Source organism: Crocuta crocuta, unplaced genomic scaffold (genome assembly GCF_008692635.1).
Source record: "Crocuta crocuta isolate KB4526 unplaced genomic scaffold, BGI_CrCroc_1.0 scaffold248, whole genome shotgun sequence".
Lineage (NCBI taxonomy): Eukaryota > Metazoa > Chordata > Mammalia > Carnivora > Hyaenidae > Crocuta > Crocuta crocuta.
The window spans coordinates 1358719-1373794 of NW_027532409.1; the positions used below are offsets into that span (position 1 = coordinate 1358719).

The 15076-nt window shown below is 45.9% G+C and overlaps 1 protein-coding gene across 1 annotated transcript in view; it reads left to right on the forward strand.

Annotated features, from left to right (window-relative positions):
- The window catches only part of PTPRT (protein tyrosine phosphatase receptor type T), a 703891-nt gene extending 691252 nt beyond the window's left edge, over positions 1-12639 (forward strand). Inside the window, exons 28-31 of the mRNA XM_077778839.1 lie at positions 7145-7270; positions 8107-8270; positions 11155-11290; positions 12186-12639. Of these exons, the coding sequence (XP_077634965.1) occupies positions 7145-7270; positions 8107-8270; positions 11155-11290; positions 12186-12239 (480 nt within the window). The 3' untranslated portion in view covers positions 12240-12639. The remainder of the gene's footprint in view (positions 1-7144; positions 7271-8106; positions 8271-11154; positions 11291-12185) is intronic.
- Positions 12640-15076: the final 2437 nt, after the last annotated feature.

A 15076-nucleotide genomic window follows, 5' to 3' on the forward strand; every position in this document is an offset into this window, starting at 1 on the left:
GCAATGGTGGTTGGAGCCTAGAGCTTTAAAAGTCAACTAACTCAGCACTGGACAAGCCAGGACAGTGAATGAAAGCTGGGTCACTGCCCTTAAAGAAATAGCAGCCTACCCAGAAAGGCAAAATAAAAGCAGCAGTTTATACAACACCAGGGCAAACAGAGGACCTGTTTATACTGATTTCAGAGTGTACTGTGGGACTTCTCTGAAGACAAGAGAGCTGGCAGTCACCATGTTCTTCCCCTGCTTCCCAACATAAATACAGAGCCACCTGCAAGAGGCGGGGACGCACAGGCACTTCTGCCTGACCCTTTGGCAATGCACCACCCTCATGAGTTCTCCTGAGGACTCACCCACTCCAAGCCTGCTAGCCTCTTCCCTGGGCTCAGGGCAAATTATGTTAAAGCTACATGCGTGCCCTAATGAGCCAGTGGGTGCACAGCTGCCTCAGTGCACCACACACATCTGCCATGCCCCCAGTTGCCATTGTGCATTGTAACCAGCTGCCATTTCATGCCACACCTGGCCACATACCCACAGCCGGCACTATGCACCAGACCCAGCTGCTCCCAGCCTCGCACAGCCCCAGCATGCAGCCACAAGCCGCCAGTGTTTTGGGGGATCTGGCACAGAACTGGTGGCCCAGCAAAAACTTTGCTAAAACCACTGCCCCACTCCCAGTTTCCCCAGCAGCAAGCCCCCTTGGAGCTGGCCTTCCTGGGTCCTACTAACACCACAGAGAGCAACCACAGCCCACAACAGGCAGAGAGTAGTACAGACAACTTCACTAAGAGGAAAAGTGACTCAGTCACAACAGTAAGGTGTAATTACTGCCAAGTTGCTGAAGTGCCCATTTTTAGTGAACAGGAGACATTGTACTGCAAGGTACTCCAGGACCTCCTCTTCATAAATTCACTACTTTCAAGAGCAGAAGACACAGCTCACTTTAACACACAGAAACAGACATAAAGAGGTAGAGAAATGAAGAGACAGAAATGTATTCCTAAAGAAAAAACAGGACAAGACCACAGCTAGAGATCTAAGTGAAACAGATATCAGTAACATGCCTGATGGAAAACTTAAAGCAATGATCAAAAGGATACTCACTGGACTTGAGATAAGAGTGGAGGACATCATAGCAGAGATAAGGACTGAATAAAAAATGGACATGACAGAGATGAAGGACTAAATAAATGAAATGAGAAATATGCTTGATGGAATGAACAGGATGAAAGAAGCAGAGCAACGACTTAAAGACATAGAAGACAGACTAATAGAAAGTAAACTGAATAAAAGAAAGAATTACATAAAACAGGAACAAATTTAGAGAAATGCCTTCATCAAATATAATAATATTCATATTATGGGAGTCCCAGAAGGAGAGAAAGAAAAGGGGGACAGAGTTTATTTGAAGAAATAACAGTTGAAAAATTCCCTAATCTGGGGAAGGAAACAGATATCCAGATCCAGGAGGCACAGAGAACTCCCATCAAAATCAACAAAAGCAGATCCACACCAACACAATTGTAATTAAACTTGCAAAATTTAGTGATAAAGAAAAAAATTTTAAAGCAACAGGACAAAAGTCAGTAACTTACAAGGGAAAACCTATAAGGCTAGCAGGAGATTTTTCACAGAAACTTTGCAAGCCCGAAGAAAGTGACATAATATATTCAAAGTGCTAAATGGGAAAAATCTGCAGCCAAGAATATTCTATCCAGCAAGGCTATTATTCAGAATCTCTCTCAGAAGCAAAGACAGAGTTTCCCAGACAAAAACTAAAGGCATTTGAGACCACTAAACCAACCCTGCAAAAAATATTACAGGGGACTCTGAGTGGAAAGGAGAGACCAAAAATGAGAGTATAAACATAAGAAACACAAAACCAGTGAAATGAATATTTCTCTAAAAAAAAGTCAAGTAACTAAAAAAATATATAAAGTATATACCTAAAACGTGGGGAAGAAGGAAAAGAATGGATTCAAACTTAATAAATGAGACTGCTATATGCAGAAGCTATATGCAAACCTAATGTAACCATGTATCAAAAACTACTAATAAACCTGCAAAGAGTAAAGAAAAAGAAATCCAAACTATGACTAAAGAAAATCAGCAAGGGGCGCCTGGGTGGCTTAGTCGGTTGAGCATCCGACTTTCGCTTAGGTCATGATCTCACGGATCGTGGGTTCGAGCCCCGNGAGCACAGAACATCTTCAGAAACAACCACAAAACAAGTAATAAAATGGCAATACATACATATCTATCAGTAATTACTTTGAACATAAATGGACTAAATAATCATAAGACACAGGTAATAGAGTGGATTAAAAAGTACCTATAAGAGATTCATTTTAGACCTAAAGACACCTGCAGATTGAAAGTAAGGGGTTGGAGAAACATCTACTATGCAAGTGGATGTCAAAAGAAATCAAAGTAGCAATACTTACTTTGAACGATATGGACATTAACACAAAGACTATAATAAGAGAGAAATAAGGACACTGTATAATAATAAAGGGGACAATTTAACAAGAAGATATAGCAATTATAAATATATATGCTCAATGTGGGAGCACCCAAATACATAAAACAGCTAATAACAAACATAGAGGAAATAATTGATAATAATACAATAGCAGTAGGGGACTTTAACAACCCCACTTACATCAGTGGACAGACAGATCTAAACAAATATCAACAAGGAAACAGTGGCTTTGAATGATACACTGGAAAAAATGGATTTAACAGATATATTCAGAATATTCCATTCTAAAACAGCAGAGTACACATTCTTTTCAAGTACACATAGGACATTTCCAGAATATATATTAGACCACAAAACCATACTCAACAAACTCAAGAAGGTTAAAGTCCTACCATGCATCTTTTCTGACCACAATTCTATGAAACTACATGTCAACCACAAGTAAAAATCTGGAAAGACCACAAATACATGGAGGTTAAATAACATGCTACTAAAACAATGAATGAGTCAACCAGCAATCAAAGAAGAAATTAAAAAGTACATTGAAACAAAAATGAAAATACAATGATCCAAAACCTTTGGGATGCTTCAAAAGCAGTTCTAAGAGGGAAGTTTATAGCAACACAGGCTTATTTCAAGAAGCAAGAAAAATCTCAAGTCAAACTCACACTTAAAGCAACTAGAAAAAGAACCCCCCAAAAAAAACCTAAAACTATCAGAAGAAAGGAATAAAGATTAGAGCAGAAATAAATGATACAGAAACTTAAAAAAACAAGAAACAAAAAACAATAGAACAGATCACTGAAACCAGGAGCTGGTTCTTTGAAAATAAATCAGTAAAATCAATAAACCTCTAGCCAGACTTGTCAAGGAAAATAAAGGACCCAAATAAATAAAATCACAAATGAGAGGAGAAATAACAAACACCACCACAGACATACACAAATGAGAGGAGAAATAACAAACACCACCACATACATACAGTCATTAAGAGAATAGTATGAAAAACTATATGCCAACAAATTGGACAACCCAGAAGAAATGGATAAATTCCTAGAAACCCAAAAGTGAAGGAGGAAGAAATAGAAATTTTGAAAAGACCATTTACCAGCAAAGATATTTAATCCATAATCAAAATACTCCCAACAGACAAAAGTCCAGGACCAGATGGCTGTATAGGAAAATTCTACCAAACATTTAAAGAAGAATACTTATTCTTCTTAAACTTTTCCAAAAAAGAGCATAAATTTAGAAGTTTTCCTTTCTGTCAGGCCAGCATTACCCTAATACCAAAACCAGATAAAGACTCCACTAAAAAAAGAGAACTACAGGCCAATATCCCTGATTAACATAGATGCAAAAATCCTCAACAAAATACTACTAGCAAACTGCATCTGACAGTACATTAAAAAATCATTTACCATGATCAGGAATCATTATATTGTACACCTGAAACTCATAGAATACTGTATGTTAACTAATGGTAATTAAAATTTTTTAAATAATAAAAAACTAATTGACAGTTTTATAAGAAAAGGAAACCACAAGCCTCCCTCCCCCAAGATTTCTGTAAATCACTGGTACTTACATGCTCATGGTCAGGTTCCTCAGTTCACATATGTGGCTGCTGCTCCATTTCGATGTCTCCCAGGGAGCAAAGTTCAGTTTTTCACTGGTTTCCACAAGAAACCATGTGCATTGAGCACTGTACCTGTTATCAATTTACTGAATATTTAGGAGTTTGGGGGGTTACATGGCACAGTGATTCACCTTCTACCCTTTTACTGGCTCTCCTATGCTCCCAGTCTTTGTCCTCTCCTGGGTCCCTCTTAATAACAACCCACAGCTCTCTCCTTTGACATGCAGAGCAGTATCCCCATGCCCAGGATGGTGCCCACCCCACTGCTACCCCAAGCTAGCTGATCAGGAATTTTCACAAGGGCAGTTGTATGGACATTATCCTAAGGAGAAACTTTCATAAAGGATTCTGAGGGGGGGAAATAAAACCCTCAGTTTATCCCTCTTGTTTTGAGTAACTGCCCCCCACACTGCCTACTAACTATAGCTCACATTTATTGAGTATTCACTAAAGATCCCTGTGCTAAGTAACACATTATGATTCCCAGCCATTCATAACCCAGAGAAGCTAAAAGATTTGGCCACATTACTCAGCTGGAAGGCATCAAGGCTGGGATTTGAACCCAGAGCACTTCAAGTGGGAGCCCCACTACCTTGTGCTACATGGCATACACAGGCCTAAATAGCAGTACTGACTGAGATACCATCCCAGCACTTGGACACCAGGACAGCCTTGAGCTAAACCAAAGAGGACATTCTTGTTGATGGAATCCTTTTCTGAGCCCTAAAAGGTCACTGGACATGGAACACTGGCTTCCCTTCTTTTTTCTCCTGCTTCCCATGGAGTATGTTTGACATTCTGGGCTGTGGGAGACCTGATGGTGTTTGGCACCTCAAACACCACATCTGCCCACACATCATCCAGCTGGATGTCGCCGTGCTGCTGTGGTCTCACGAATTAGGGAGCTCAAGTGACAGAATGGCTCCGATTTAGGATTAGAAGGACCCTGCAACCTTCCCCAGCCCTCTGGGCATTATGGAAAAGTGACCTGGAAAATCAAATGCAGAGAAGTGTCCCAAAATATAGGAGTCTTGTTTGAGGCACAGTAGAACCTATTAGCTTGAGAAATTGGTCTAAAATCTTATTAAAAGAGACAAATCATTCCGCCTTCTCTCCGGACTGAAAATATTGGGGGTAATACACTTTCTCTGAAGCCTGGGACCCATGTACTTCATGTCAGGATCACAGCCAACCTCTGGAAAGACTCAATTCAATGCAGGTGATAAAGGCTATTATTTTTTTTAATGGGCAGTTCTGATTAATTCTGATTTCTTTGGCCAGCCACCGACTTATCTCTACCAGTCCCTCATTACTGTGAAGGTTGCAAGCCAGAAGAGCCAATGGCAAAGAGAAATGAAGTTCAAATTGTGGATTTGTCATTATTGCACAGCTCAGCAGATAACTGTCCAGCCCCCATGCTGCTACGCACACGCACACACACACCTCCTTTCTCAATATGCTCAATTAACCCACTTGGACCCCAGAAAGCAAGGTACCATTGCATTATGAAACCTAGACTTGCTCATCTTGGCTACTTAAGAGGAATGACAAAAAGAGTCCTTCAAATGTATAGGTTAGCTATTATTATGGTGGTTGTGTTTGCTGGGTACTGATAGGTTCTGGAATAATGCAAATCACTGGAATTTAGACGATGCTTATTCCATGCCTGGGAATGTGCTGAGGGCTTTCTTCACATGTATCATCTCTCTTTTATCCTTAGAACAACACTGTAAATCAAGGGTTGGCAAACTTTCTCTATAAAGGACCAGAAAGGAAATATTTGAGGTTTTGAAGTCTATTTTAGGTTATGTATGGTACTCAAATCTGCCACTGTAGCAACCACAGACAATATGTAAACGAAGAAGTATGGATGTGTTTCAATAAAACTGTCTTTTACAAATTCAGCCAACTGGCCAGGTTTAGCCTGTAGACCATCATGTAAACATGTTATTCCCATTCTGGAAGTTTGGTTCTTTTCTCTCTCCTACATCCTTCTTCCTCCCTGGTCTTCCATTCTGGTTCTAGTTCTGGAAGAAGAATAGAATAAAAGATGTTTTTGCACATGACTTCCCAGGGAGAATTGGCTGTTCTCTCTCAACAAAAGGGAGAAGGATCATTTTCATGATAATCCTGCATCCATGGTGGCTATAGAGTCCTATTGGTCACCTGTCAATCTAGCTGCTTGTCTAAAAGCTTCGTATAGGCTGTGGCAGACCTCACTGATGAAAGACTGGCTCCCAAGCTGCTCTCAAAAGCCTTGGTGGGTCTTTATGAGTCTCAGGGACATTTTCCATTACCTTGCCAATGGTCTAACACGTGGCCTCTTTGTTCACACTGGGTGGTCCCCAGCAAGCCTGCAGGTGCAATCTTAGCTCCCCTCTGAGCCCCAAATATGGGCCTGTAGACCTAGACAGGGTCCATCTCCATGCCCTTTAGAAACTGGGAATTTGAGGAAGCTTTGGCCTCTCTGAGCCCCAACACCTGCCACCTACCTGAATACTCTTTCCCCAACTAAAGTCATCTAACAGCTCCACAGATCCAGGGAATAAATTATCTGTCTCTCCTTCTCGACGGCACTGTAAATGTAGGGAACCATTTAGGATCTCAGACTAGGGTTTCTCAATCTCTGCTCTACTGATATCTGGAGCGGGATTGCACTCGGGAGCAATCATGCGCACTGTAGGATGGTCAGCAGCATCCTGGCCTCTACAAGCTAGATGCCCATAGCAACCCCCAGGTGTGACCATCAAAAATGTCTGCAGACACTGCCAAATGTCCCCTGGCTGACAAAACAACCTTGAGCTGAAAACCACTGTCTGGTTAAAGGGCAACCATTGCCTTTTGCTCTCAGCTGTAGGTTCCAACTCTCAATTCCAGAAAAATAGGATCACCATTTCCCACCTAATATGCTAATACTTCTAGCCAGTGTGTCCTGCAGGCAATAAGAACGGCTTGGTGATAAAGGAGATCAACACTCCCCACCCCTCCCTTGACCCCTCTCTGTGACCTCTCCCTTGCCCCAGCTCTGTATGCAGTACTGGCCTGAGAAGACCTCCGGGTGCTATGGGCCCATCCAGGTGGAGTTTGTGTCGGCAGACATCGATGAGGACATCATCCACAGAATATTCCGCATCTGTAACATGGCTCGGGTAAGCATACAGCCACTATTGCCTCCCATGCAGCTCCCCCACCCCAAAACAGATGGGGTCTGGCGGGAGAGGATGAGACACACCAACCAGGAGACTGTGCTGTGCTCTCCTGATAATCCCATCTTTGGGGAAGCAGTGCCTCTGCCGATTCCAGCTCCAGACCCAACAATGGCTCCAGCACTCAGAGATGCATGGGGAGACACCAGCCTGCCATCTGCCTGTTTCCCGACACACTTGTTGCCATGTAGTCAAAACTTCTCAGGAATTAGTGCTTCCCTGCTGTGTCGCACTGTGTTGGCATGAGTTGATTCAGGCTTTGATTGGATCCAGTAAGCTTTGGGCTAGGCTCTGAGAACACCAAGATGAAAAATAATCAGTTGCTTGCCTGGGGAAACTCACGGGCTAGGTTGAGGAATACTGGGTGGGAAGAGCAGATCAGTAGTCTATGAAATAGCTAATGAAGACTGTAGTCTTTACCGGGGGTCCAGGGTGGACAGACTCGGACTCTGCCCTCAGTTCACTGTCCAGTGGTAACATGAGATACGTTCTTGCACACGAACCTCAGGAAGAGAGATGAATTCTGCCCAGTAGAGTGAGTTGGGGAAGGTGTTTCCTACAGAAAGGGATATTTGAATTGGGTTTTGGAAACTGAGTAGTTTTGCAGGTAGAGGGGGTGCAGGGAAGACATGGCAGGAGAGTCAGTGTGCACAAAGGTGTAAGGATGAGACCGGGAGAGTCACAGACTGTGACGACACGGCATACAGCCCACTTAGTCTGTCTTCCACTACAGTGCTGCATCCCCAGAAACACAGCCCTAACAGCTTCTCTGCTCTCAGCCTCAGGACGGGTACCGCATAGTCCAGCACCTCCAGTACATTGGCTGGCCCGCCTACCGTGACACGCCCCCCTCCAAGCGCTCTCTGCTAAAAGTGGTCCGCCGGCTGGAGAAGTGGCAGGAGCAGTATGATGGGAGGGAGGGACGCACCGTGGTCCACTGCCTGTGAGTACCGTGGCGGGGCCTCAGGGGCAGCGGGGCGCCAGTGACAGGGCGTCTGTCCTTGAGGATGACAGTGCCACAAACACCAGCCATAGGCATGCCTGGCCGTACCAGCTCCCAACCTCTTTCAGAGGCCAAGGGGTGTGTGTTCAAGGAAATGTAGTCTTTCAGGGACTGGGGTTGCCAGTTTGCTGTCCTAAACTAAGGTTATATGACACACCATTGATGCAGAGCCTGGTGACCTTTCACAGACCACTCCACATCACTCTTAGTAGGGAGATGAGCCCCAGCCCCCAACAGGAGGCACAGTGTGTGCTGTTAGTCACCAGAAAGCTAGGACAGAGTGGGTTCCACTGTCTAGATCCTCTATTTCCTAAAGGAGGGAAAGAAGAAAAGGGCATATGTTGATTGAGTTTGATGCCAGGTATTTTAAGTGACTCTTAAAATACCATCTATGAGGTAGATCTTATCATGCTATAGTGAAAAATCTGAGGCACAGAACAGGTGAGGGATTGGGCAGCCGAGAGAGGAGAGGAGCTTTGATTTCAATCCACTGGCATGTAAGTTAAGATGCTGTTAACCCACACCACCTCTGAGTGAACCAAAGACTCATCCACCATGTCCTCCTGCGGGGGCATCTCTTGCTATGGGGGTACTGGGAAAACAGGGACACAGAGAGCCTGAAAGGAAGGCAATGCCCCTGAGGGGTTGACTGATGGATGCAGAGACCTCTGGGAACACATTCCCATGGCACAGTGGGCTCACGGCTGTGTTGCTATGTCCATTACTGGGGTACGCTGGAACCTTCACCACTTTTCTCAGAATGGGCAAAGCTGGGGCACAGAGTTTCCCAAATAGACGTTGATGTCATAATGCCAGGTGGAGGTCAGGCTCCTTAGAGGACTGTGGCTGAAAGCCTGTCATCAAGAAAGTCAGTTAATTGAGTGAGCCTCAGTTTCCTCATCTGTCCAATGAGTATGTTGAAATAGGTCATCTTAAGACCCTATAGTGCTTGGTCATGAAATATTTAGAGAACAAACACAATTTATCTTCCAACATACAGATTCATGACACCATGGTAGCAATCATGCAAATGTGGTAAAGGCTGTTACTTCAGAGCCTGTGTTAGAGTCTACCCTAAGAGTATAGAGTGACCTCAGAGAAGGGTTCTGCAAAGATTTCGGACCCAGAGCACCTCTGTAGCCTTAACAGCCATGTGTGCCATATCTGACTGGCAACCATTCCCTTAGAATGTGGAAGGTTGGGGGAAAGTGACTGAGAGGACTCTAGTCTCTTAAAATCTGTCAGAGGAGATGGGAGCAAGCTCTTCCCTTTTTAGAGTAAAGATGCCTGGAGCCATTAATAACACCTTACTGATCTCAGGATCGAGTTCAGTCTTTTTAAAACCAGCTTATAGTTCATTGTTCCCTTCTTTCAAATAGGTGCTGCATGCACGTGTCAGGAAAACTCGAGACACACACACACACACACACACACACACACAGCTTAAGGACACCACCTATAAAAATCCTTTTTTCCCAAAGAATGCAAATCACAAACCAGGGTTCAGGAAGATGCTGTGAGGTGTCAGTGTCACTGATGGGTGACAGGAGCCAAACCAAGCTAGTTCTGCCCACATCCCAGAAACTGGCAGCTGGTTCCCTGCAGACTCACCCCTGCTCCCTCCAGATCCCTCCCACACACTCAGGTGGCCTCACCTTAGCACAGAGCCATTTACCTCTTTCTCTTGAACTCTGCTGTTCTTGCTTCAGAAAGTACTGAACCTCCTTTTGCAGGGGGCGGGGGGGAGGGGTCCATTCCTACTCTTTCCCATGTGATTGTTTTTCAGCCTGCTTTTTTGCAGGAGTACTTTTTTTTCCATGCCTCCCCTAGCCAAGGTGACCAGCAGTTTGAACTGAAGGAAAGCACAGGCACGTCCTCCTATCAACAGGGACCTTGGCATCCTTGGCGGCCAGAGCTACCACAAGAGACACTGAAATGCACTGGCCAGTGAATGGAGGGCAACTGTCTGTACTTGAAACATCTGCTCACTGGGTGTCCTGTAGTTAAAACATCTGGGAAATCCAGTGCCTTAGTTTCCATCCAGATGTTCTTTAGACACAGGCCATTACATGAAATCATTAGTTGCTCTTGGCAACATGCCCAGGATTTCTGAATAAGGTAGTTTCCTTAAAGGGACTTTCTGTAAATAGTTGGAGGGGCGTTTTCATGAACGTGAATTATGGAGCACCAGAAAGAAGGGACAGAGAGATGACCCTGCTGGGAGTCCTCTAGCTCCACTCTCCAGATTGACAGGGTCTTGCTTAAACCAGGGGGTCCAGAGACCTGTCATCTCAAGATAGAGCATCTCAGATCCACCCAGACCCACCCCTAAACTTAGGCTGGCTGACCCGAGGCTAACAGCGACATCTCTGGGGTTTCTGTCCTGAGTGGATGGAAAGAACTATGATTAAAACCACCTGGAACTTTCCACTGGCTTCACCGGATGTGTAGGTGGACCGAGAGCCTCCTTAGACAAGGATACAGGCACTACACGTCCAGACACACACACTCTGTCACATTGCTTGGGTCAGTGTACCGTGTGTGACTTTCACATGCTCATAGAACCAAAGAAACTTTCAGCTAATTGAATTCTCAAAGAGCATCTAGTCCAGCCCCTCCATTATATGAACAGGGAATGACTTGTTCAAGGTCAAAGCAGGCTCATGGCAGTAGTGGGACTCAAACCACTAAGGCTTGCACCATAGTGTGACTTTGCATTTGCTCGGGCAGCCACTCCCCCACGACTGCTGATGTGGCTTTAGCATCAGCAGGTGCCTGGGGGGGTGACCCAGGAAGATGGCTTACCTCTTCACTCTGTGTGTAGAAATGGGGGCGGCCGCAGCGGAACCTTCTGTGCTATCTGCAGCGTGTGTGAGATGATCCAGCAGCAAAACATCATTGACGTGTTCCACATTGTGAAAACACTGCGTAACAACAAGTCCAACATGGTGGAGACCCTGGTGAGTGTCGCAAGAACCTTCTTCCACAGCTGGGGGCCAACCCTAGTTCCCCTGACCTGGAGAAAACCGCATCATCTAGTAAAAAAAAACACCCAACATCGGGGCGCTTATTGAGCCCTAACAGTCTACACCCTTTGCACACGGTTATCTGCTCTGCTCCTGTCCCTTCCAACCGCACCAACTTCCTTCCCCTGCAGGGCAGTCCAAATATTAATCCTGACCCACTAATCCTCATATCACTAATTCAGGCTTAGGGGAAGGGATTCTGGATTAGTAGAGTGTGAATTATATTTTCAGTTCAGTCCAGTCCTATCTTAATTAACCTATGTGAATTGCACAGTGTAAGCACAGGGCTTGGACACTGTGGAGAAAGTGATGGAAAGTAGATGGGCAGGCAGAGCCCAGACCATAAGGCCTGGTGCAGTGATGGGAAAGGACCATACACAAGGAACTTTGATAGAGTCTTAACCTAATCGAAGCGTGGTCCTGCTTAGATTCTCGTGCTCAGACCAGCAGTGTCAGCATCAACTAGATGCTTGTTAGAAACGCAGAATCTAAACCCACTCCAGGTTTACCCAGAATTTACATTTTAGAAAGATCCTGGGTGCTTCATATGCACCTTACAGTCTGAGAAGCACCAGTGTCCAAAACAGTGAAAAAGAAGAGCATGAGCCCCTTGGGCATCTGGAAAAGCATGGGTGTCAGCAGGCACTGGGCAGAACTCGGGGCCATGTCCAGATATGGATAAGTATGTGGATAATTTTGAGTCGACTGTTAGTATGGACATAGATAAAGTTTCTTCCAAGGTCTGTGTCTCTAACCTAAATGCATTTCTCTTTTCCTTTTCATCTCTCTGTCACCCTCTCTGCTTCTTCTCTGCCTCTCCCCCTCACAGGAACAGTATAAATTTGTATATGAGGTGGCACTGGAATATTTAAGCTCCTTTTAGCCCAACGGGATGGGGAACCTGCTGGAGCCCAGAGGCTGCTGCAGCCAAACCCCCTTTTCCTGTGAATGGCAGTGACTGGGCTCAGGGGCTGAGAGGCGGCCCCCTGCCCAACTCCAAGGAGAAGACTGGTGGTCCCGTGTTCCGTGGTGGGCCCTGCACCTTCTGAGGGGTCTCCTGTAGCTGTGGGGATGCTGCTCTGAAAGGCCCAGGCTTCCCTTCCACACCCAACCAGCCACAGCCATGGGCCCACACACGTGTGCCCACGGCAAGGCCCTGGATTTTTTTTGGCTCCCAGACCTCTTGCTTTTGTTCTTTTCAAGTTTGCGAATCTCACGGCAAAGCCGACTGTGCGAGTGTTGGGGCGTGACAGGCTCAACTGCACCTCCCTGCCTCATGTGTCCTGGAGAGTAGAGGAGATGTCTGTTCTGTCCCTCCATGCCGTCATGGAAATGATAGGGTTCCTGGAAGGGGAGGGGGTCCCTGCTCTGCTGCCCGCTGCAGGCTCCTTCAGAGATCTCTGGCACTGGATGCCTACCCGTCTGGATCAGTGTGACCCCGGGAAGCTCCTGAGACCACAGCAGAGGCCCCCATTCTCACACGTAATCTGCATGGGGCTTGGCCCGATACCATTTTGAACCTCTCCCCCAGCCTAGGCCTTGACCTGTCATTCGCTGGCCAGCCTGCTGTGTCCACAGCCCTTTGATAAAGGTTCTCTTTGCTTTTTTTGTAATCGGTGGGAGGGGGAGCATGGAACGTTGCTGCTCTTCCTTGTCTTTGTGAAAAGGAACCATCTCTCGGGGGCAGGGCTCTGGCTGACCTTGTGTTTCTTGGGTGGTGGCTTCCTTTAGGAGAGAGAAGAGATTTGGTTATTTTCCAAAGTGTATAGGGGAAGAAAACTTTCTCTGGGCATGTAAAATCCTAGTCTCTTATGTCAAAGTGAAAGCGGGAGAGAAGTTTGGATGTGTAACTATAAGACAAATCTCTCGGGCCTGTAATCTTTCCTGGCAATGTCCTTAAAAGATCTCACCGTAGGACAGCACTGCCATTGAACAAGGCAACAGGCTAGTCTGAAGAAAGTCCCTTCAGATGGGGCAAATAGGATACCAGCTTTGTGCACAATCTTGGATCTCCAAATTTGAATTCCTTTCTGGAGAAACCCCTAGCTGCCATCTTGAAAAAGGCCTTCAATGGGCCCAGTTATTGTTTAGTTTAAAATAGGCCAAGGAGATCACACCCGAGGGATCTAGGGTCTTGTCCAAAGAATGGGTGAGTCAGTGACATGGAAGCAATATTGCTGAGCATCTACTGTACAGCAGGTTTGGCACATTCCTTAGACAGTCCTAGAGCCCCAATGAGAGAACTACCAACCTGTCATCTCTACTTCACAAATGAGGAAACTGAGGCATCTTCCTCCTTGATGAAATTCTGGGTTCCGGAAAGGCAGATACTGGTAATAAGACTTACTTGTACTGTTTTCTTCATCTTTCACAGCAAAGCGGTTATTTTATGGAGGGAAAATAAGGCCAGAAACTTCTGAGCAGAGAATTCCACAATGGAGTTCTCTTCCTTTCTGATGCGAGTTCTTCTGGGAAGCCCAGTATTTCAGATATAGTTCAGTAACTCATTCCCAGCTCCCCAGGAAAGCTAGCCCCATCTAATTTCTTAGCCAATGAGAAAAGTTGCCCGTTTCCTCAGGCTATGAGGTCTGCAAGCCAGGGACATGCTCTACCTTGATCTCTACTAGATGTTCAGGCACAGTATCTGGCAGCCTCAGGCTTGGGATCTAGGAAGCTCTACTTGGAGGCTGGTCTGGCCCCAGACAGAGGATGGGGAGCACAGAATTCAATAAGGCACAGTTTTTCTCCCCAAGAGTTCACTGTATACTGGGGAAATTAAGCCCAAGTGCAGAAGTGGTGGAGCATACAAGTATCATATGAAACTGGGAGCAAGAGACCCTCTGCCCGCCTAGGGCTTCCTAGAGGAGGTCGGGTTCATTCCAGCTGGGTCTCAACAGGTAGAAAAAGGAAGGAAAGGAAATCAGTCCAAGAGATCAGGATGTGTAGTGGCAAAGAGGTGTGAAAACTCCTTGGGCCTGGGCGGGCAGGTGAGAGGTGAGCCCAGTTGAAGGAAAGCATGACAGGAGGGGTGGCAGGGATGAGCCGAGGTCAGGGAGAAGAGTGTTCCACCAAAAGCACACTTACCCCTGCAGGCAACAGGGAGCAAAGGGAGCTTCTGAGTGATGAGCTCAGCTCAGTGTTAGAGAAGACTCTCTCTGGGGCCAGTGGGGCTGCCTCCTTTCCTTTCATCAGACACTGTGAAAACATTCCCTTAAGTGTGTGCTTTTTAATATCACATCTATTTGTCTGCTCATTATTTTGTTGCTGGAACAAAATATGCAGTGGATCATGAGACTCCGCTCTTGTGAGAAACTCAGGGTCTCTGCTCTCCCATGGAGCAGGGTGACCAATGCAGGCCCATGAGGATGGGACATGAAAGGAGCCCACAGAAACTGTTCCCATTGGCATGGACTCTGGAGCTGTCTGGAAGTCCAGGGACACCAGATGTGATCACAGAAGGGCTGTCACTTTGCAGGTTCAAAAGGAAGCATCTCAAAGGGAAGGAAGGCAAAGGAGCCCCCCAGTGAACTCACTCTTCTCCTTTGATGGGTCCTTTCCCCAGTGTGCTTGAGCAGGTCCCCAGGCCCCAGCTCTCACTGGTCATACTGGCTTCCCCTGGCTCCAGTCCACTGCTCCAACCAGCCATCACACAGCCTTCAAGGAGCCTGTAGCAGAGCAAATCAAATGCCCTTTGTTCAGATCCTGGCTCATCCATGCAGA